The 21919-nt window shown below is 38.1% G+C and overlaps 1 protein-coding gene across 19 annotated transcripts in view; it reads left to right on the top strand.

Moving 5' to 3' along the window:
* The window catches only part of SOX5 (SRY-box transcription factor 5), a 636975-nt gene that overhangs the window by 371360 nt on the left and 243696 nt on the right, over window positions 1-21919 (top strand). For 16 of the 19 annotated variants that reach the window (XM_085324081.1, XM_085324084.1, XM_085324083.1 and 13 more), the window contains one exon: window positions 8095-8326. In XM_085324081.1, coding sequence (XP_085180207.1) covers window positions 8096-8326 — 231 coding nt within the window. In that variant the 5' untranslated portion in view covers window position 8095. The remainder of the gene's footprint in view (window positions 1-8094; window positions 8327-21919) is intronic. The other 3 variants (XM_085324095.1, XM_085324094.1, XM_085324087.1) reach the window with 1 other exon arrangement.

The following is a 21919-nucleotide window of genomic DNA, read 5'->3' as shown; positions in this document are numbered from 1 at the left end:
AAAGAAAGAAAAAAGCAGGATGATATAATAGGAGCTGAATAGTGAGGGGAGGTGTATTTCTAAAATGTTGAGGAGAAGAGGGGAAAAAAAAAGGCAGAGTTAATTTGAAGATGTACCGGAAAATAAATGAGCTTGTGGATTTAATTCAAAATCATCCAAGCAGAGTCTTTTGCATGAAAGAAGCTAGTGATCAGGCTCAGTTTACTTGAAATGTCAACAATGGCTGCATCCTGCTGTTTCAGAGTTTGTGCTGATAGATGCTCATCGTCTTTGACACTGCGCCGTTACGTTTGCATGTTGCTGGTAATAGAACTACATTTTTACTACAGTGTTCCTCTCCTTTGGAGAAGTTCTCAAAATATCCAAGTTTCAAATTCTGATCTTTTAGATTCTTTTCTGCCAAAGGAAGATTCTGATCCTGTAGTTTCTATTCTGTGAACATAGTATTAAATTTTTAGCTCTTTTAATTAACATGCAAACTACTGAAATAAAAAAGGGTTATGAGTTTGACAGATATCACACAAAAATAGGAGACTAGGTTCTGGGTTTTGACTGTGTGTCTTTGGGTAACTCACTAAACTTTCTGTTTAACAGCTACTAGTCAGGGTGCCAGGCAAGACAATAATGAGAAGTCCTCTTTGAGATCTACCAATGAATTATGCAATACTCTTTGCAGGAGTAGAACATACTATCTTGGTAGAAGTTTGTCTGTCACCTTGCGAAGGCTGTTTTGGTCTGTTTCAGCCTGGAATATTTCCCTAAATAGCTTAGTCATGCACAGTGAATCTTCCTCAGTTACCTGCCTCAAAAGGTCAATGAAAAATTATGCACAAAACATATTGGGAGTAYTCAACATGCATTTTTTTTGCACACCGTATTTTTCTTAGACTTGATTTTTCAGTGTTTTTTCTTGCATGAAAGCTTGTTGCCAAAAATGGAAGAAAATGGAGATGGTAMATTTTTGGTTGAGAGCATAGAGTTCATAAAAAGTATGGTTTATAGTTTTGTAATGAGAAAAGAAAAATTCTAAAATATGTTTAAAATTTTATTGAAACATTCTTGCAGTGACTTTCTTATTTGAGAGTTTCAAAATTTCTAGAATTAAACCATTTGTCACTGGAATTCCTAAAATATGTCCATCCTGTGCCTACCCCCCCAAAAGAAAATCTACAATATGTATCAAATTTATCAGCCTAGCTGCTGTCGACATATTACTATATTTTAAAATGCAAACTTTAAAATAAATGGGGGATTGCACATTCCATGCCCATTTTATACTAAATTTTCTTCTTTTCTAAAAAAAAATAAAAATAAATAAATAAATAAATGCTGTCGACATATTACTATATTTTAAAATGCAAACTTTAAAATAAATGGGGGATTGCACATTCCATGCCCATTTTATACTAAATTTTCTTCTTTTCTAAAAAAAAATAAAAATAAAATAAATAAATAAATAAATAAAAGTTACTCCAATCAGAGCGCAAACCTGGAAAGCAGAAGTGAGGGGAAAACAGGATAAAGTTGAGTTGAGTGAACTGGAAGCTGTTGGGTGACCTTGACCATAGGATTTCTTGTTGCTGTTATGATAATAGACAACTGCACAGAAACATTGCTCAGTTTATATCATGGTAAGTTTAGTCTGTATTAATGGAGTTGACTTATTCACCAAAACCTTTTGTGAGTAACATAACTTATTTGTAGCATATGTGTATTTGAAAAGATATCTGATTGATATGATCTTAGAAAGTAATAATTAGGAGATTACTACATCTCCCTGTGAGTGACAGCTGAGGGCACATTTCATGCACATATTTTTATTGATTAGCAAATCAGAGATTGTTACTTTTTTAATGTAAAATCACTTTAGTAAATAATTCCAAGTCAGGCTGTAAATGACTCAAAGATATTGCCAAGTGAAGTCTGTTTTTAGTGGTATGTGTAGAAACAAGTCGGGCTTGCAGTTCCCAGTGGGACAGAGTGTGGGAGTCTGCCACCCTTACTCATGTTGAGTAATACCTTATTACACAAGTCATCCTGTCAAAATGAACAAAGTTGTTTTTCTAGAGAGGTTCTAGTTATTCAGTGTAAGTAAATATGAATGAATTTGGGGCCAAACTGGAGACAGTCATTAATATTAATTAGCACCTTTTGATTGGACTCTCTGTGGAGAGATCGTAGCTTCAATAAATCTAGGAACATGAACTGTTTTACTACTCCAAAATATGATCAGAGATGAGGCAGATATGTGACAGAGTTTGGAGAARCTTGCATTTGCATGTGTGTATGGGYGTATGTATGTGTATACACATATGTATTCACACACACACGCACTCATATGTATAATACTGCTGCTGTCTGTTATCATATATATTTTCTGTGGAAAAGCAGAAGCTACRGGATTTCCAGTGTGCATTTTCATTAAAGAAAAATATTCCTTCAGATCAAGGGAAGAGTCAGACTGAAATCCCATTAAAGTTCATGGGAGTAGTTTGTAGCRTTCGATTTGGAGTTGGGCCGTGTGAGAGAGTAAACTCCCTACTCCCGTGTTAGTTTGCGTTATCCTCTGTGCTGCTGCTGAGGGATCAGCTCCGATAGTCGTGTCTGTGTGTCCGTCCTCCTGCCTCTGTTCAGCATGCAGCTCCTTGCCCGTCTCCTGCGTATGGGGCTGAGCGATTTAAACTCTGCCCATGAGAAAGACTTAGTTTGTAGCTGCCAGAGAAGCTCAGGAGGTGAACGTTTTCATGCCGATTCAGAAACTGGCTATACGACTCCCGTCAGGCGCTGTCACGCCTGGTTATGGTGAGAAAGCAACAATGCCTCTCTTGATAAGGGAAAAAAGAAAGTATTGCACAGTCAAAATTTTGACATACAATTTAAATCATCTCTCTGCATCCTGTGGACTTGGAGCTGTCAAAAAGGCAAAGCCTGTGTTTGAATGGAAAAGCTTTTTATTTCTTTAAAAAGTGTACCGACTATAATTATCCATAACTATGCAGGCCTGTTTTAATGCTGTTTTATAATTACAGGTCTTAATGCTAGATTATACAAAGTCATTTATAAATAGTCAGAACAGAAGGACTTTGGGAGTTTTTAACCTGTAGCTTGCTGTAGGTTGTGGCAGCTGATGGGATTTTGCCTGTATATATATATATAGTGTTAGCTGTGTAATGATTGATGAATCCCTTAATTAACTCCCAACAAGTTAAGATTTATGGCCTCATATCTTTTTCTCCTGACACATCTGTGTTTGTCACTTTTAAAGACATGGATAAGCCATTTCTTCAAAAGCTTTTGTGGATATTTGAAATGTTTCTGAGGTATTTTGCTTAATGTAACAAGATTAGAATTTTATGACATAAAATTTATGAAATTTAATGGCATAAGCAATCAAATGAGAATGGATGCTGCTTGTGTGCTAGAGGGCACTATCTCCTTGAATACTGGATACCGTTTTAGATTTATTTTGGGTGTGCAATCATGCATAGAATAAACCAAAACCAGTGAACAAATGGAAATCTAGTGGGGACTCTTAAATTAAGTTCTGTTAAAAATAATGAAAAAAAAACCCAGACCTGCGGAAAGATCATTTTTCTGAGGCTCTAAACTCATGGAAAAAAAACAAACTAGTGTTATTTGGTAGCTTGAAATTAGCTGGGTGGAACCAGTATTTTTGCATGGCGTGAGGTAATTTATGCACAATTTATGCAGATGCAGCGTAGCTCTTCTTCTCGGGTGGGCAAAGCCAGCCCTTCGGCACTCGGTGGCAAAGGCGGGGATCCATGGGCCCAGGGTGGCAGCTGCAGCCCACGCAGAGCCCCCTGGAARGGAGCATGCGGAGCCAAAGACAAGAGCCTTCTCTCCTGGGAGAGGAATCACATCAAGCGTTTGCAGAATGAGAGGGGGTTCGAAGAATGAGATTTTACTGCCCTGAAAAGTGATACCTCCTACTATAACATGTGTTTATTTAATGGAAGAAATACATTTTTAATTGTGTAGCATTTTCCCCACATTTTCTGCGTATGAAGGAGCTCTTCCTAAAACAAAAAGAGTACCCTTACAAGAAGTAGGGTGGTATTTGAATTTTGCACTAGAACTAAGTCTTCAGTTTTACCCTAACCTTTTGATAAAAATCAAGTTCGRGTCCGTGTTTTGTAATTCCAATGTGTCTGAACAGCGATGAGTGCTGGCTGCATCCTAGTGCATCTGTACTTGGTAGATTTAGATTGTCTAAAAATTAATACTTAGATCCTGAGTTCATGGTCAGCAGAATGGATTATTGACAGTTAAAAATTCAACTCTTCTTGCAAGTATTAAATTATAAGAGATACCATCGACAGAGGCACTGCCTTGGCTTCAGAATCTGGTGCACTGTGTAGGATCTTTTCCCTGAGCTGTGTCTTAACTTTTTYGCTAAATCTTGTCCCTAAGTTGATGTTTGAGGAGACTCACATTCCCTCTCTGATGGTAAACCTTCCCTCCCAGTGGTGCAATTGAAAACCCTTCTTAGTTTCCGATCGTTTAAAGAAAAGATATCCAAGTCATGTAAATTGTAAACTGTTGTGTTATGACTGAGGTTAGATCCGAGATGTTTGCAGTCCTCTATTAAGATGGTATAATTTGAGTCTCTCACTTTTTAAAAATGAGTCCTCTATCTGTTTAAAAGAGCTCAGTTTCAGATAACATAGTGACTCAGGATCTAGCTGTTTCCCTTCATTTATTGTTTATAATGGGAGCTTAACTCTACTTGCGTCTCAGATGTGGAGTCTCAGTTAATACTCAGTCTTAACTGAGTTTTGTTAACATTAGCTCAGGAAAATGAAGGTGTGTGAAAAGAAGAGAATTCAAGGGCATAGAATGTGGGAGAATTTAAAATTAAAAAGAAGGACCAGTAAAACCGTAGAAATATTGGAAGACTAACTGGGAATGGATTTACCTTGTACCATGTTGTTTTCTGCTTGTGAACCTATCAGAGTAATTTGCTGCTATAGGCTTTGGTACTGTCAGTCCTTTCTAGAAGCCATTTCAGATTCAAGTAGCTTTGATTTAAAATTTTTTTTTTTTAATCTTGTATTTTCTTTTGGAAATTTTCCAGATGTTCATAAGGAGTAAATCTTTTCAGTGAAACTTTGTGATGTTTGTGTTTGATGTTAAAGGTGGAGGTGAGATTTCCTACAGGCCAGATTATGCCTAACTCTCGTTGGCTCATGTATGGGCAGTTACCTGAAAACAAAGTGCAATCATTGAGCTCCGTGACCCTTCCCTAGGGTTGTGCAGCCACTTCTCCAAATGTCCTAGTCACTTGGAAGAGAAATGCAGACTGGAAGAATAACTTAGCCACCTTAGTCATTTTTTAGTCTTCTAGCATTATGATGGGCGCACGGTTTGCAATTTAAGCTGGGTCTCATAAGAGCTGTGTAAAGTCGGCAGGAGGTTGTTGCTCCTTTCCTAGTTTCACTATGGCCAACAGTCTAGCCTGTAGGTTTTAGTTCTAGATCAAAAATATGATAATCTCTCTTGCTGGTATATAGAGGTGGTCACCTCTATTGCCTTCTTTGTGTGTTTTTTATAAATTCCCTGCAGAAAATGATATCATCCCTTTTGGGAACAGTGACAAGCAGAAGGTGATGATGATTTGCAGCATGCTAACTGAACAGTAGAGTGGAAACCATATATTCACAGATAAAGTTTAGCAGAAGTGCTTAACTTCAAAATGTTACTCAAACTCTCCCTGTGAAGTAATGTGACAGAATCTGTGGTTATTCTGGGTTAACATCAGTGGGAGTTTTTCACACAACTTGAGTATAGAGTATATAATACAAATCTTTCTTACAGAGGAAGGCATCCTCTCTTTGTATTATATTGTCAAAGTGAATTGTAGTGGAGAATTTTGTAGGTGGTTTACAGTGTTTTCAGTCATCTTGTCAACTAGAAATGTCCTGAAGTATAGAGCCTTACTGTGGAAAACCTGACTAATGATTTTGCGTCCCTCCCTTTTTGTTTGCCAAAATTGAGACAACCACTTAGTGCTGATTTTCAGAAAGAGAGATTTTTCTAAAACCCAAGCTTCTATTAAGGCAGTCCTGAAACAAGTAACCAAAATGTTACACTCAGAATCAATAGAAAATATATAGCTTGGTGTGGTGTTTGTGTCAGTGCAGAATATGAGTAATTAACTTAAGGACAGAGTTACATGGTTTCTGCAGAAAAAAAAAGCTTGGTGTCTGTCACATCAAACATAGCTGCAAAATCCTGAATTCATTGGGCTAATAAAAAACTGCTAGTTAGAGTCTATTTGGTGATCCCTGTCTTTATACATATGCTTCTCTGTAGACACGTAGGTGGGAGAGCCTAAAAAACAGAATTCAGGTAGGATGTATGAAGTGTTAGTCTGTTGGACTGAGTCAAACATTAATAGCAAATACAGATTGCTTCTCTATGTGCGGACAATAGGTGGTGTTCAGAAGAACAGGCGATGTGCAACTGAGTTTTGATTCTGGTAGGCTTCTTTTTTTTGTCTTTTTTTTTTTTTTTAATATAATCTAGCTTGGCTCAGGAGGCGAAGCTCAAAATGAGATCATTAGAAACAAAATAAGTCCTAACAAAGGGCTGTTTAAAGTCACTGTTTGTTTTCAGACCCAGTTGACTGCCGCTAAGAACCATTCCGTGCTCAATATGCCAAATCGCATGGACATGCTCCACCTCACAGCAGCCCCACACATGGTTCAAGAGGCTGCTGGGCTTTTGAAACGCAGTCCTTTAACTGTGAAGTGGAAAATCAAAATGGGGTAATTAGAATCATAAATGCTAGATTTTTGAGGAGGAGTGGTATTACTTCAGCCTCTTTTCAACTTTTATGTACAATAGTCTTCAGTTTCCTCTTTCATAACTTCTCATTTTCCATTAAATATTTTTCTTTTTTTTTTCTTTTCTTCTTTTGACTATGTCTGTAGGGTTTCTTACTTTTTATTCCACACCTTATTACAGAGGCGCCTGCTTAGCACGGTAGTCCATTATGCCATCCATGCACATACCCTGATTTTTACGAACAATGCTGTTGTAATGAATCCTGAAAGTCCCCAGCATTTTAGTACTTTAGTGCAAAGGTCCAGACCTTTGTATTCTGAAGACCAAACTGAAGTGTTCTGAGTTCATACTGTGTTGTAAGATTTATGACTGTTTTGGATGAAAACTGACCTTTCCGATGATATAAAGGTTCTCTCAGTCTTTCTGTATGGTGAAGATGTACAGATACTATCAGAACAATATTACTAAGCAATCTCAAAAAATTTGGAAAGTAGGCCCAAATGTCACATAAAGATTTGTGCTGGATTTTTATGATACATACCCAATGTGTGTTCCTTGTGTGCCCTGTTTTATATGGACACAATTTATATTTACATGTTGTTTTTTTTCCAAATATGGCTATAGGTAGAAACTATAGGCTATCTCTACAGCATATCTTCAGTCAGTCATTATAACCTCGAATTTATGCTGTCAAAAAGCTTTGATTATTAATGTCCAAATGTGTGATTGCTTAACTATCACAGATCTGTGAACCTTAAAAGATGATTGCAACATGACTATAACGTTCTATCATTCACATAGGTGAAGTTTTATAAACACAGACATTTTGTCTTGACAGCAAGCTTTTTATCTTATGTTATTTTATTAGATACTATTAAATACATGCAGATAATTATTCCTTAAAAGCTGAGTTGACAATAGCTTGCATCAGGAGACAGTCTATCTTCTACAATCTCTTGCAAATACAAAACTAGATGGGTATATTTTTAAAGGAATTGCGTTTCATTGTACAGTCTTCTTAGGTGAATTTTCGTGTTTAAGAAGCCAGAATATAAGAGAGTACTATATTAGTGTATTATTCTCACAACAAACAAGCCACTGTTCTGTTGCTACCTGCTTGGCCATTGTTCCCAATTGTGTATGCTTTGCAGTGGTATTTGGATGGTTTCCTGCTCTCTGCCAGCACAAAAAAAGGCATTTCTGCTACAATGGCCCCTAACCACACAATGACGGCATTAAGGATTTATTTGGAGGTTTCATTATTTTCTCCTCTTTTGTTCCTTCCAGGATGTCTTCCAAGCGACCAGCCTCTCCGTATGGGGAAGCAGATGGAGAGGTAGCCATGGTGACAAGCAGACAGAAAGTGGGAGAAGAGGAGAGTGACGGGCTCCCAGCCTTTCACCTTCCCTTGCATGTGAGTTTTCCCAACAAGCCTCACTCTGAGGAATTTCAGCCAGTTTCTCTGCTGACGCAAGAGAACTGTGGCCATAGGACTCCCACTTCTCAGCACAACACAATGGTAGGTTTGCTAATGGTCTATTGTGCTTACATCCATTCTTTCAATTCTGCCTGTACAGTAGTTTGGCATCCAGATCTGTACTTTATGGAGTATACAATGCATAGTTACACGTACAGAACATGCTACAATAATGTGAAAGCTTTGACCTAGCTGGACTGCCTTTACCCTCCACTACAAATGCTAAATCACTTATGGTGCAAACTCCCCTTTTCCTCACCTTTATCTGCTGACGTTTAGGGTGCTAACGTTTTTTAGTTACAGTGATGTAAATTTGAAGTGTATGTGTTCAGCAAGCAGTAAAAGGTTTTGGAACACTGTAAGTGACAGTCATGTTTGGCGTGGTGTCTCAAATATCACCCCAATGCCAAGTTTGTGCAATAGTAAAACAAACAAGTCTGTACGAAAGGTATAAAAAACAACTTTGGATTTTACTGTTTTTAAAAATTCAAGTCTGATGTGTATTCTACATGGCACAGATACTTAAAAGAAAATTTACTATGTTTACAGAATTATATCAGCCTATGACTTTTTCGCTTGTGAGTTACCACCTCTTTATGCACTTTACAAATGATAGTGCAAACTTAAATCGCTTCATTTAACAGCCCACTGATAGTCCAGAACTGGCTTTGTATAAAAACATACAGAGACAACAAGAACAGGAAAACAACGCGGTGTTCCTTACCAGAACTGTGGTGTCACTGCTGTAAAGTGAAGTGTTTGAACATTTAATGTAGAGTACTGTGATACATTTTTGTAAAGGTTGAAAGGCGCAAAAAAAGCCATTGGAACCCCAGGACTTAGGCACCTTGACAAAGCTGTCTCATTGTGAACAGGCTTGCACAGCTCTTGCCTGCGCACAAATTAACTGTAACTTTTCTGTTAGTGCCCCATTTGGACAAAAGCACTGACAGTTTCACTGTAAGTGAAGATAATGAATGGACCTGTGTATCTGAAGGCTTTTAACAAGGCATCCCAAAATAGGTGATAGTTTATTCTCATAAAAGCCTGCAACAACTCCATAGTGCTACTTAAGCCCTTAGAAGTGATTACGCATGTGTAACAAACTCTGAATAAAAAGCCTTATGGATTATTGTTTTTCTTTGGACAAAGTTGCTGGGTATTCACTGAAGCTACTTTCCTAGACAAAGTGACTCATGCATCCCATTCCTTCCCACCTCCCCAACCGCCTTGTTGCTCTAATGCTTAAGTTCACACAGTGATTTGGAATATTTAATTTTATTTTTGTGCTCCTGCAACTTTAAATGAAGAAAGAACTTTGTTGCAAAAATTACTCATGGGCAGGGTTGTCTTTTCTAACTGGTTTGCCTTATTTCACATTTTATGCAGGTGCAATTTATTAATACACAGTTCCAGTAAATGGGGTGTTAGGTTGTTACTGGTGTATGAGCTTTGCTGTGTTCTGTTCTGTCTTAAGAGAGCATATTAAAGAAAAGGGGCTGTTCCTTAGGACATGTAAGTTAATAGTCAAACTTTTGATGACTTTATCTGTAGAACTAGACCTTAATGAAAGAAAAACTCATAGTCTTCTAAGGAGCCCAGCAAGAATATTTTAACTGCACCTGACTGAAACATTTGGCTTCTCTTTAACTGATTTGAAGAAGCTTTTCTATTCATTTATAGTTTTTAAGATGAAGAAGTGAGCTGATCATCTAGTGTGACTTCCTGCTGTATAGACTGTATTTAATCTGATATCAAAACAGTATATTATGTCTCTTAATAATACAAGGTATTTCATGTCTTAGGCAATTTCGTTGTGCTAATGAGATACTGTAGGTTGTTTTGAAGTGTTTTGGGGGGTTGTGGGGGCAGATTTTGGTTTCATACATACATAAAAAAATTTGCCATTTTGAATGCATGTGACATTTTGATAATATTTCTCTTTTAGTGAAGAGCATCATGTAAAAATGATCATCCAGGTAGGTCAGAAAGGGTATAGTCTGTATGTTTCCTGAAAGAAGGAAGTAATTGTATAAGTGAGCAATCATAATCCCTCCCTCTGTCCTTGAGGTATATATAGTTGTATCTTAAAAGAAGGAACTGACTGAGTCCAAAGCTTGGATAGCTTTTAGATGGCTTTAATTTGTGTGATTATCATTTACAAAAGTAATTCCTAAAGAATATTCTTGCCTTGGTAGCGTCACAGAGGTCACTTTTATACGGTTTGAACTGACGTTCTGTGATGTTTTACTGTCCAGTCCAGGTGTATGCACATACACACACAACCACACCGTGCAGTCCAATGCAGTTTTATTGACAAAGTTCCAGCRGTGTGCTTCACACCTGTTAATAGCTTGTCAGCTGTACTGCACCTACTGACTGAGTCTCCAAGTGACCATGGAGTTCTCATTTTGCAGCCACGTGCTGTCCTGAGTAGAGTAAACCTTTTCACATCTATCCAATGTCCAGTAAGACACGATCAGATATGCAGCTAGCTGAAAATCATGCAGTGCATCACTTGACTGCACGCCTCTAAACCAAACCACTCCTGCATGTTTTGTTGGCTAAGATATTCCTCCCAAGTGACTTTTAGATGGACCTGTTGATCCACCGAGATCTTTCTGTGTGGGATACATGTACAACTCCCATTGGGCATAGGGAGCAAACCCAGCAGAAGGAAGTCACAGCCAAGGGATCTGGGAAAGATATGGAGTTACACAGCTTTGTCTCTTTGGTAGGCTCCTCTTGCCACGACAGCCATCCCCTTCTCCTCATACTCTGCCTCAACACTGAGTCGCAAAGAGACAGCTAGGAAAACAATTTCAGCCTTGAGAATCAATTTTGTGGCCTCCCTTTTTTAGCTGTTAACTAGCCCTGTGTTTCATGGGTTACTTCCAGCTGTGCTTCCTTTTACAAGTCTTGCCAGCTGGGACATCCTAGAAGCCTTATGGTAAAGGGCTAATTGCAGCAGAATAACAACTCAACAATTTGTGGAACTTTGATTTTCCAGAATTTCCCCTGTTCCGGTAGACCAAGTTGTAACAGCTCCTGTCTTTGACAGCTGGTTTAGAGGCACAGCTCTGAATGTTGGGAAAGTTTTTCTATCCAGGAGGGCAAAAGCCCAAGAAAGAAGTCTTTAAACCTAACCATATCAGCCAAAAAGCTGCAAAACCACATCTTCCATCTTTCCATCAAGTGAACAACATATTTCTGAGGCTGCTGGAACTACAGCCAGAGAGAAGTCTTTCAAAGGCAGGGCAACTGCATCCCAGACTCCCTTCCTGCTGAAGAAGAAACTAGATATTTATTTCAAATAAGAGAGCATTTCTTTTCTCACTAGTAGAAGAACTAATTTATCAGATTTAAACCAAAAACTTGGAAGAAAGTATAAGACAAATCAGTTGTCCTACAGTATAAGTGAGTATCCCCATAGAATGTTAATAGCAGGCCATAAGCTTTGCTGGGAAACACTTGAGGATTCTAGTATCAATTAATACCTCTTTGAAGAAACTTGTTAAGGCTGAAGTATTTGCAGGGATAGTTGTAGTAAAGAGATTAGCAAGGATACTTGTTAGTTTGTCAAAGTTCTGAGGCTTTATTTTATTTATTTGTTTTTTTCCTGCCTTAGGGAGCCTTGTGCTTTGTGCTTTCACCATCTCTCAATGTCACCAGCAGTGTCTGTGCACTGATCTCTGAACATAGGAGATAGAAAGGCTAGAAGAGTAGTAGTAGATTAATGTATGTTGTGGACATGGTATACTGTGGTTAACCTTGACTGTTTTTCATAATGATGGAATACCATTCAAATACTAGATGAGGTAGAAAAGGCAAATTCTGACCAAAAGATCGTACTGGTAAAGTATTGTTGTGCCATTGTCCTTTCATATTCCAAACTGACCACATTTGCTGGCCCACATTTGTCCTGTACTTTGAGTGGGATTCAGTGTTAATTTTCAGCTGTGCTTTAAATTGATGTGAAATATTACAGTGTGTTGTTAAGCAGCCTTGTTGCTTCTCACTAAAAGTTGCTGCTTTTCTGTGGTGAATGAATTAATTCCTCTGTAACTTGGGAAATATATTAAGAAATTTTGGTTATATTAAGAACAACAATAATACTGCTCAAAGAGCATACCTACACATTATTTCATGCCTTTCCTCTACTTGCCCAAAATAAAAAGTTGTTTAATACTACATTTGAATTTAATTGTCACATACATCCTGATCTACACTTCGCCAGTTGGTCTGGGGTCATCAACATGTGAATATTATCATATCAGAACAACATGCAGCTATAGCACTTAGCTACTGCTCAGAAGTTGTGAAGAGAATGGAAATCTGAATGTGTATAGCTTTTTAAAAAGTCAAAATAGGACTCTAATTATAGTGAGCTAAAGAATGCCTATTAAAAAAAAACCCACAGCGGTTTTAGAGAAATTTTAATTTCCAGTGTACCTTTGTGCATCAAGCTTAGGATAAGTTATTGTGATGGTACAATGCACAGTGTTGTGAACACCAGTGCCGTTATTGTGCCAGCTCTAATAATGAGAATTTCATTGTTTGGGGAGAGCAGTCTCCTACACTCTAGACAAAAGTGTAATTACTTTTGAACGATGTGGAATGTGCTCAGTTTAATAGCACGGAGAATAGATTCACAGAGATTCAGATAAAGCTAGCTTGGAAGCCATATGTGCAATGTGGCAGTATGAAATTGTTAGCAGGCACCATAATTACACACACTCACACACGTACACACACACAAGCACACTTACACAGGGTGTTTCACAGTTAAACTATAAACTGTTGTTTTTGTAAGAGATGAGCTTATCTCGTCTAGTTCAATTAAAACGAAGCGGAAGTGGTGATAAGTTTGCATTCGTCTTTTTTGTTGTTGTTCTCTCCTTCTTCTCATGGTAAATTGATATTTATAAGATGATGAAATTGCATTGTTACAAACATTGCATTATAAATGTCATCGCAAAAGTAGCACATGAAAGCTGTTTCCACAGATATAGTTTCAGGCTTGTATCAGAGTTTGATCTTTTCAATCTTTACACTTGTACTATTTCAGAGAATAACTGTGAGGGCTATTAGGAGAGCGAGCAAATAAAGAAGAATCAGCCAAGACCCATCAAACAGCTGTAGAAGTTGCCTGTTGCATCATTTTGTCTTGTCTCTAGAAAACTCTATATAGTCCGTGGGAACCAATAGTGAGGAAGCCAAAAACATCTTTGATGCATTTGGTATCTGCCCGACAACATATCTTACACGTAAGTTATTAGAAACCTGCCCATCATCCTTGTCATGATTTGACATGACAGGCTCTCCATCTTGTCCCATCTATTTCTGTAAGAAATGCTTATATTATTTAACATTTACTTGCAAACTTCTTGTCATACTTGTCCTGTGGAGGGCAGGTAAACCAAATTAAGTATTTTCATTCTTCAGATGAGGCAGAGGTTAAAGCCATAGTGCCATTCAGAAGTAATATGTTGATTTGGACAAGTTTCCTTGGTTTGTTGTACCACTGTTGATACAGTGAGTTTTGATTACTTGTGGCCATGGAAAGAAAGAGTGGATATATTATTTCTCTTGCTGAAGTAAATACCCAGAAAGGCCAGTCTGAAATGGTGCATCAGTGTTTTGATCAGACTTTAAAAGGTCCAAAGGTTTGTTAAGTGACAATAAATAAGAAATGAAGTAGGAAATCACCTCTATTTTTTTCTAAGCAGGAGTGTTAGAACTACATTTAAGACAATAAATGTACAAATCAAGACCAGCTTTATCATTTATAAACTGCATGAAATACAGGGTGCGGATGACTGTAATTTTTAAAGGCCAGGAAGAGAAATGGAAACAGCAGTTGTTTGTTTTTGCTGAAGATCATCTTACTGTGAAGCAGTCACGTTTCTAATGGATTCATTTGAATGCAGTTAAGCAGAAAATAGTCAACAGAAAAGTAAACACCTTTGTTTTATAGAAGTGCTGGGAACTGTATGTATCCATTGTTTGCAAATGATTATATGCCTAGGAATCAATTCATTGACTTCATACTGGAAAATATCTTCATTTAAACTTCTTGCAAAATACTAGCAAAATCTAATTCACATGAATAACTGAAAAATTACACAGAAGAAAACAGGTAAAATCATACAACCTGCAGTCCTCAGGAATATTTGAACCAGATGTTCTCTTTTATGATGAAATAAAAAGAACTATTAAATGCCTTTTCAAAAAATACTTTAAAAAACTTGGTCATTTTTCTAAGCAAAGTGGTTTGCCCCAGGACCTCCACAGTGGACATAGTGGCCTCATTCCAAATAGCTATCTCAATCCAGACTGCCTTTAGGAAGCAGCTCTGTTCAGGATTACACGTATTTACTGAGATGTGCTAGGCAGTTTCACTGAGGCTTGTATGTTTCTTCCTGGAAATAGTACATTGGCTTCAGATCTGCCTGGCCAGCCTAGTGGTACGTGCAGCTTTTGTGGCTGAGAACTGCAGCAGCACGCCTGCAGCAGTACGCTGCAGCTGGCACCCGGAAGACAGACGACAACGAGAACAAGGGAGGTCTTCCAGAGGGAAGTGGGATGTATCGCAAGTGTGGAACAGTAGTAAGGTCAAGACAAAATTTTGAAACTACCAGCTGAGGAGTGCTGCTGAAGATGAGGACTAGGGTACACAGAAAGCCCCTGCAGGACTGCAAGATTTGATTAGATGTGGCAATGTAGAGAGACTACATTTCAGTGTTCTTCTGCTTTTGCTTTCAACAGTTGATCCCCAGCTGTGATGTAACCTAGGTAGGATCTATGGTATCTCCGTTCTACCAGAACTTGATTAGCTGAAGACTTTGTGTAGTTTCTCCTGTCCAAATCCATCACCTGTGCCACTCTGCTGAAATTTATACTGTGTCTTTGTCTTTTCTCTGTTGAAAATGAGTATCTTCACAGCATTGCAGTGAGACAGAGGTTCTTCTGCCAATACAGCATCCAGTTCTCCATGGATCTGGAAAGAAAAGGCGACAGAGATGTGGTTACTTTCTTTGCTTTCCCTTTCAACCAGTGAAGTTATCTCCTTTGGCCAAACTCTTTCACTGCTTTTAGGAAGTTCACTGGCCTTTGACTGTGCAACTGCTATTGGATTAGAATGCCGTCTAGCAGACTTCAATAACTTTATCTGACATACGCATCAAGGCGAGGCACTTAGGTATATAAGTTGATTGTATTTTGCACCCTATGTAGTTCTTTTACCTTTCACGCCACCTTTACTCCTTTTTGCTCCAGTGGTTGCCCATTCATTTTAGAACTTCCAGAACATTTTCACCCTTGTGCGTTCTGTCTGCTCTAYGCTCTTTCCTATCTAATTTCCCCCCAGTAGCTGATGTGGCTTTCCCCCTTTCTTTTCACTGCAAGTGAGAAAGCCTTTTTCTCTCCTTCCAGCTTTACAAGAGCAATACTGTTATAGTATCACTTTTTATCTACGTTCAGTTGCTCTCTGAAAACCTATTTCTTCCTTACACCTTTTCTTTCTCTGCTTGTGGTCTTTATATAACTTAGTCATTTTTATTATTTAATCCATTTTAAAGCCTTTTAGTAAATAGTTCATACAAACACACGGGAAAAGAATGTAGTGTGTTATTTGCTTGTGCAGAATGTCAGTTAGGTAAAGATTGTTGGGTTTTGATACACATTTCTACTTTCAGTTGAAATATACCCAAACTGAAATGCACTGTGATGTGCTGGTCACGGTTTCTTGAATTTCAGGGTTGCAAGGAATCTCTGTGCTTATCAGCTCTGCCTCTTAGAAGTACCAGAACCTTCTGCTTCACAATCATGTTTTAGCCTGTGCTAGCGAATGTTTGTGCCCATAGTTAGGATGTTGCCCATCATAGTGACATTTAAAAGTATTTCTTTGTTACCTGTCCTTTTAATGGTTCAGCAAAATGCTGCATCTTTTTTTTTTGTTTGTTTGTTTGTTTTGTTTTTTTGACTTGGTCTCCTTAAAGTATTTCCTTTCAGGTTACACAAATCAAGTTCCATTAGGCTGTGCCTAGGCCAGCATTCCCTCTTTAATTTTTCTTACAGTTGCTAATACTTTTGCAGATTCACCAAATGTAATAATGGTTAAATGGTAATGAAAATGTGGCTTCAGGCAGCTGCTAGCATTTAAAGTGTCATATCATCCAGTCGTGTTTTTTTTCTGTCTTGGAGCTAGTAACTTCTCTCATCTTTAGTGTATCAGTGAAATACCACCTTCTTATCCACTACAATCTTGGATTGTTTGGATTTATTAATTTTCATTGGAGTTTCATGGCTGGAGAAGCTGCTGTGGCAAAAAACACTCTGAATTTCAACAAGCATTTGCTTAAGTGTGTGCATCTAATATAGGTGGGTTAATTCCTAAGGCATGTGCAGAAGCATCACCAAGGGAGAAGATTGACATGCTGCGATGTTACTGAACGAACCAACGATGAAAAGTGTTTCAGAAAAATTAAATGGAGGAAACAAACTTTCTTATGTAAGAGTAGTCCTTTATGTCTAGCGTAGCAAGCTTGCTTGAATAGCTTGGCCAGCCTCATTTCCAAATTCACTTTAATACTGTTAAGTTCTTTTGTTTCTTTTAACTGTTCATGTGCAGTTTGTGTAAAGAGAGAAGATGTCTTTGCTCTTAGCAAAGTAGCCTCAATGGATTCTGTGAACTTAGCATCACTAGATTAAAGCAATTGGGCATAACTAAGTATAGTTTGTGCCAGTTTAGCTAAGTATAATGTTTGCCATAGCACCATAAACAGTATCAGCTTTATGTATGGAAGTAGTGTCTGCTGCAGTGTCCTTTTCTTGTTTTTAAAACTCAATCTACCACAAGGTAAAAAAGGGCTATAAAGATTAACTGTTTGTAGTTTGTACAGGCAACAGGCAAATTATAGATTGTCTGAAACATAGACCAATAAAACCTAACATCAGACTGTTACTATCTTTATCTGTATTGTGCCCAGAGCATGATTTATTTTTACACAGACAGAAAAAAGAAACATTCTTGCCCCAGAATGCTTAGCTTATGACCCTGTTCCTGCAAAATAATCTGGTTGATTGGAACCTAATACTGATGATAGCAAGAGGGAGAGGAGAGGAGGTCACTGACTATAACTCTTCCTGCACATATCTTTCTGTAGGATTGGAGTTTGATGACACAAAATAAGAAATATTATAGCAAAAGGTAAAATTCTTCTGACATCTCAAGTCTGAATTACTGCAATAGATTGTGTGTGGATCTGCACACTAAGTCATACCAGAAGTGGAAGCTTGCATTGCTTATTAATATTGCTACCTAGAAAGAGTACAAAATATCTGTGCTACAGGCCCTGCTTGTTTGGCCTATCAATCTGTGCTGATTTTCAGATTAAATGTGAAGTGTGGGTTTTCATCTGTGAAACAGTAAGTGAAACTCCCTGCCTTCTTGAGAAATCGTAAATCTTTTCATTTTAAACTGCTACAGTTATAATCAGGAGAGTTGCTCAAATTTGGATACTTCTGTATTCAAAAGGCAAAAGCATTCTTTGAGGTGAACATCTAGCTTCCTAGGATCTATGGATTTGCGCAAAACACCTATACAGAAGTGTGTAGCTTTCTGGGTTTAGAACTCTGTAGGAGTCAGGTTTTGTTTCTTGTCTGATTTTCAATTAATTCTTTGTTTTTGTGATATGTGACAGCAGTCTGAATAGTAAATTTCTATTGATTACGGATCCCTTGGACATTTTGGCTTTCTGTTACATAGGAAATAAGTTATTGATGTTGTTACAAACACATAAAGCAGTGTCATGTCAAGCACAATGTCTCTTTCTAGTAATAAAGGATGAGGATTCGTCTGATTAAATGCTTGCAAAGTATATGTCTAGGGGAACCAAAAAGGCCTGGAGTGAGAGGTAATTGCCTGGCCAGGAATTCAGGAATTTACCTTTTTTTTTTTTTTTTTTTTTTTTTTAAGTAAGTAAGTATTTGATATATGGTACTTAGCTATACTGGGAGTGTAAAGCATTCTACGTGGTAGAGCTCGGAACACTTGATTCACTGAAGTTTTGAGTCCTGTATCTGACTGATGTTAGCAGCATGAGTCCATGGTTTATCTTCAATTTTATAAATATACGGTCTGCAACTACTCTAACTATTTATTCTTAAGTTTATACTGTCTTGAAACAATAAGGCAAGTAGAGTGTGAGGGAGAGCAGGTTGATCTTTCCTAATAGTTTCCATGTAAAATAATTGTTTAAATTATTTTAAGACCGGTTTGACAAATTTTTTTGGAAAACAATTTTCAGAATTTTATATATCTGCAATTAGAATTGAAAACAGAGTGATTCAATTCTGCAAAGAATACATCTGTAGTAGATGATGTACTTTTCCTGTTTGCTTGTGGCCAGTGTAAACTTAGCTTTTGGGCAGAGACTGTAACTTCAGCTTTGAAGCTGTCAACAGGAGTATTGGGCAATGTACTGACACAAGGCCGCAGTGAATTCGCTGGTTGTCTATGTGGATAAACCAATTTGACTGAAATCTTACTTTTGTATATTTAGGGCCTGTATCTTTATTTTGCTATGTAAAATACCACAAACTGTCACTGGACTCTGTATTTGTAATTTTATAAATACTAACAGAAATAGTATGTTTTCCAATGATTCAGTTTTCTGAAATTACACTGCATTCCTAACTGAGTTGCTGATTTACCATTGACAATTCACTTCTCTTTTCAGTGCCTTAATTTACACACTAGTACAGCGAAAATTATCTTTCTTCCATGATGATCTGTGGTTTAATTACTGTTTCTAAACTGATGGAGATTCACAGAATCACAGAATGGTTGAAGTTGGAAGGGACTTCTGGAAATGATCTAGTCCAACCCTCCTGCYCAAGCAGGGTCACCTGGAACATGTTGCCCAGGATTGTGTCCAGGCAGCTTTTGAATATCTCCAAGGATGGAGACCCCACAGCCTCTCTGGGCAACCTGTTCCAGTGCTCTGTCACCCTCACAGATTTGTGAATGCCATACAGTGAAGCGGGGGTCAATTCACCAAAGTTAAGGCACATGGTTGTCTAGACTCTCTTTGTAGTTTATAGAAAAAGATAACCACCCTCAGAGAACAACCTTTCCAGTCTTAAAATAAGCATCTAAGACAAGAAAGATGAATTACCCTCTGAAAGTGCTTGTCTATTGACTATAGAGGGAGCCTTGATGACTAGTTTAGACTAGATGTCTAATTTGGAGCTAAAATTAGGTGAGGGTAATCCCGTTCACAGTGGAGTTAAAGAAGTAACACACGTTACTGTGTACTTACTCTTTCATATTTTTGTAGAAGAAATAACCATATTCAAGCTCATCTTTTATTTCTTTTTTTGTGATTATTTTAGCAAACATTTTTTTCACCAGCACTGATGGTATTTAGTAAGGTGTTAACAACTGGATGTTCTCTAAAAACAAACCTTTAGCTATATATCCAGCTAGCAATGTTAAGATCAAATAATAAACTTTATGTTTAAATACACAGTTTGCACTTTGTTGGTTAGCAATATGTATCGGAGAACAGAAGCAATCCAAAATACCTTTAAAAAGTTATTTTGAAAAGATTCGATTTTGAAAAATGTCATTGATTCCAGTAGTTTTCCCTATTTTAAACTTAGTGAATACTTCTCAATTACTATTAGAAACTTCTGTGTTTAACAAAGCATTCATCATTCTTACTATTAGCTGTAATGAATATCAAAATTTCGTTTTTAATTTAATTCAGTAAAGAGAACACAATGTGTCTGACCTGCTGCATCAGAAAGGGTTGATTTAGCCTTACTTAGTCATTTTTATAACATTACTGGCAACTCCAAATGCCATAGATAGGCATAGTTGATAGACCTAGCTATATATTAATTATGAAACTGTGGTATGTTTCAACCTTACTTTGTAGAACCCTATCTACTGTGCATGTCTTAGTGCTGTTTGTTCCCACATGTATGTTTAATCCAGAATGCGGGTACACATTCATTTTGGCACCCAATTTGGTATGTTGTGTGCTGTGACTTGTATCATGCCTGCAGGCCACAGGAAAAGGACACAAATTAGATGTGAAAGAGAGAGGAGACGTAATTTAAAACTTGCATGTTCTACAGATGCAGTATGGCATATGAGAGTTGCAACATATTGCAAAGAATTCGCCCTATTTTCTCAACAAAAATACCATGTTTTCAGCTGTGCAGTGGCTGGAGACGTAGGCAGTTCTCTTAGCTGTCCGCTCTGCGTAGCTTTCACTGTGCTTTAGTGTTTTATTTGAGGCAGTATCCTGACCGCTGCTACCACACACGCTCTGTCATCCTCTTCTTCCCATCTAACTACACAGGTCAGCCTTCTCCTAGCCCTCTACTATGATTCTGTAATTCTATTTATTTTACACAGACAAACGAGTTCCTTTTTCCCTTTTACATATGTTGTTTTGCTTCATGAAGAGAAAACTCCACAGCTTGACAGGGCTTTTTTTCTTCTCTCTCTCTCTCTCTTTTTTTTTTAAAGCACTCCAAATTCTATCCAGCTTTAAACTCTTATGTTTATAACCCCGAATATCTCTAAAATGTCTTTACCTAAAACACTTTATGGTTTTATTACCAGGTTTATGCCAGTAATAATATTCACATCAGCTTTCTTAGGGATAATCTTTAAGCAGAACCTAGCAAGAAAGGCTTTGAAAACTATCATTCCCAGGAACGCAAATCTCAGAACATGAAACATCGGTTTAATCGCCCTCTCTGACAACTTAACACGACAGATTGAAAAATACAAGCCGATATGGAAGTGGGATCAATGGATTATCAAAGTCCTAAACATCTCCTCTTGCGGGGAGGGGGCCGGGGGGGGCCGCGGGCGCGCGTAAGCCGGCAAGTTTGCGGAGCTTACCGCCGAGCCGGGGCTGCCTGACTGGCAGGCGGCTTGAGAGGCAGCGGGAGAGATTTACATGAGGGAACTCAGGGGGCTTTGTCACGGCAATTGTATAAAGTGATATACAGTGCAAATCGACTCGAGCATGTCCCTGGATAGCAGGCGGTTTACAGCCTCTTGGAGCAGAGATTACTGCTTTATCTTGTCATACTAAATTAACGTGGCAGCACACTGTTAAACAGTGGTGACCTCTTCATCTGTGGAAATTGCTGCCTAGAGGAGAGATGGTATTTAAGACTCTCCCTCTCTCTCCCCTCCCTTTTCTCTCTCTCTCTCTTTCTCCCTCTCTCTCTGTCTTGTCTTTTTTTTCCCCGGTAGAGCCCTGAGGCATTTTTGGGTTAGGTTGTAACATTAAAGGCAAAAAGAAAGAAGGAGAGGGGGAGGGGAGAGGCTTTTAACATCAAGGTGACAACAGCTATGTGTTAATTGGGCCTTTGTTGTTTGATTAATAGCCACTTTGGTGGAGAATATGAAGACAGTTGTTTGGACAACTTTCTAAAAATGACATGTCCTCTCAGTAAACTGGGACTGAGCAGTGTTCTTTGGTCTGTACCTTTCAACTCCTTGCTGTTACGGCGTTTTGTCTTRTGCGGGCGGCCCCTCCTAGCCCCTTTCTCGGCTGGCAGCCGTGGGCGCTGAGGCAGCGCTGCCCTGCGCTGCTCCAGCAT

This window comes from Rhea americana, unplaced genomic scaffold (genome assembly GCF_003343005.1).
Source record: "Rhea americana isolate MKP2758 unplaced genomic scaffold, rheAme1 scaffold_9, whole genome shotgun sequence".
Taxonomy (NCBI): Eukaryota; Metazoa; Chordata; class Aves; order Rheiformes; family Rheidae; genus Rhea; species Rhea americana.
This window is presented reverse-complemented; position numbering and strand designations above follow the sequence as displayed.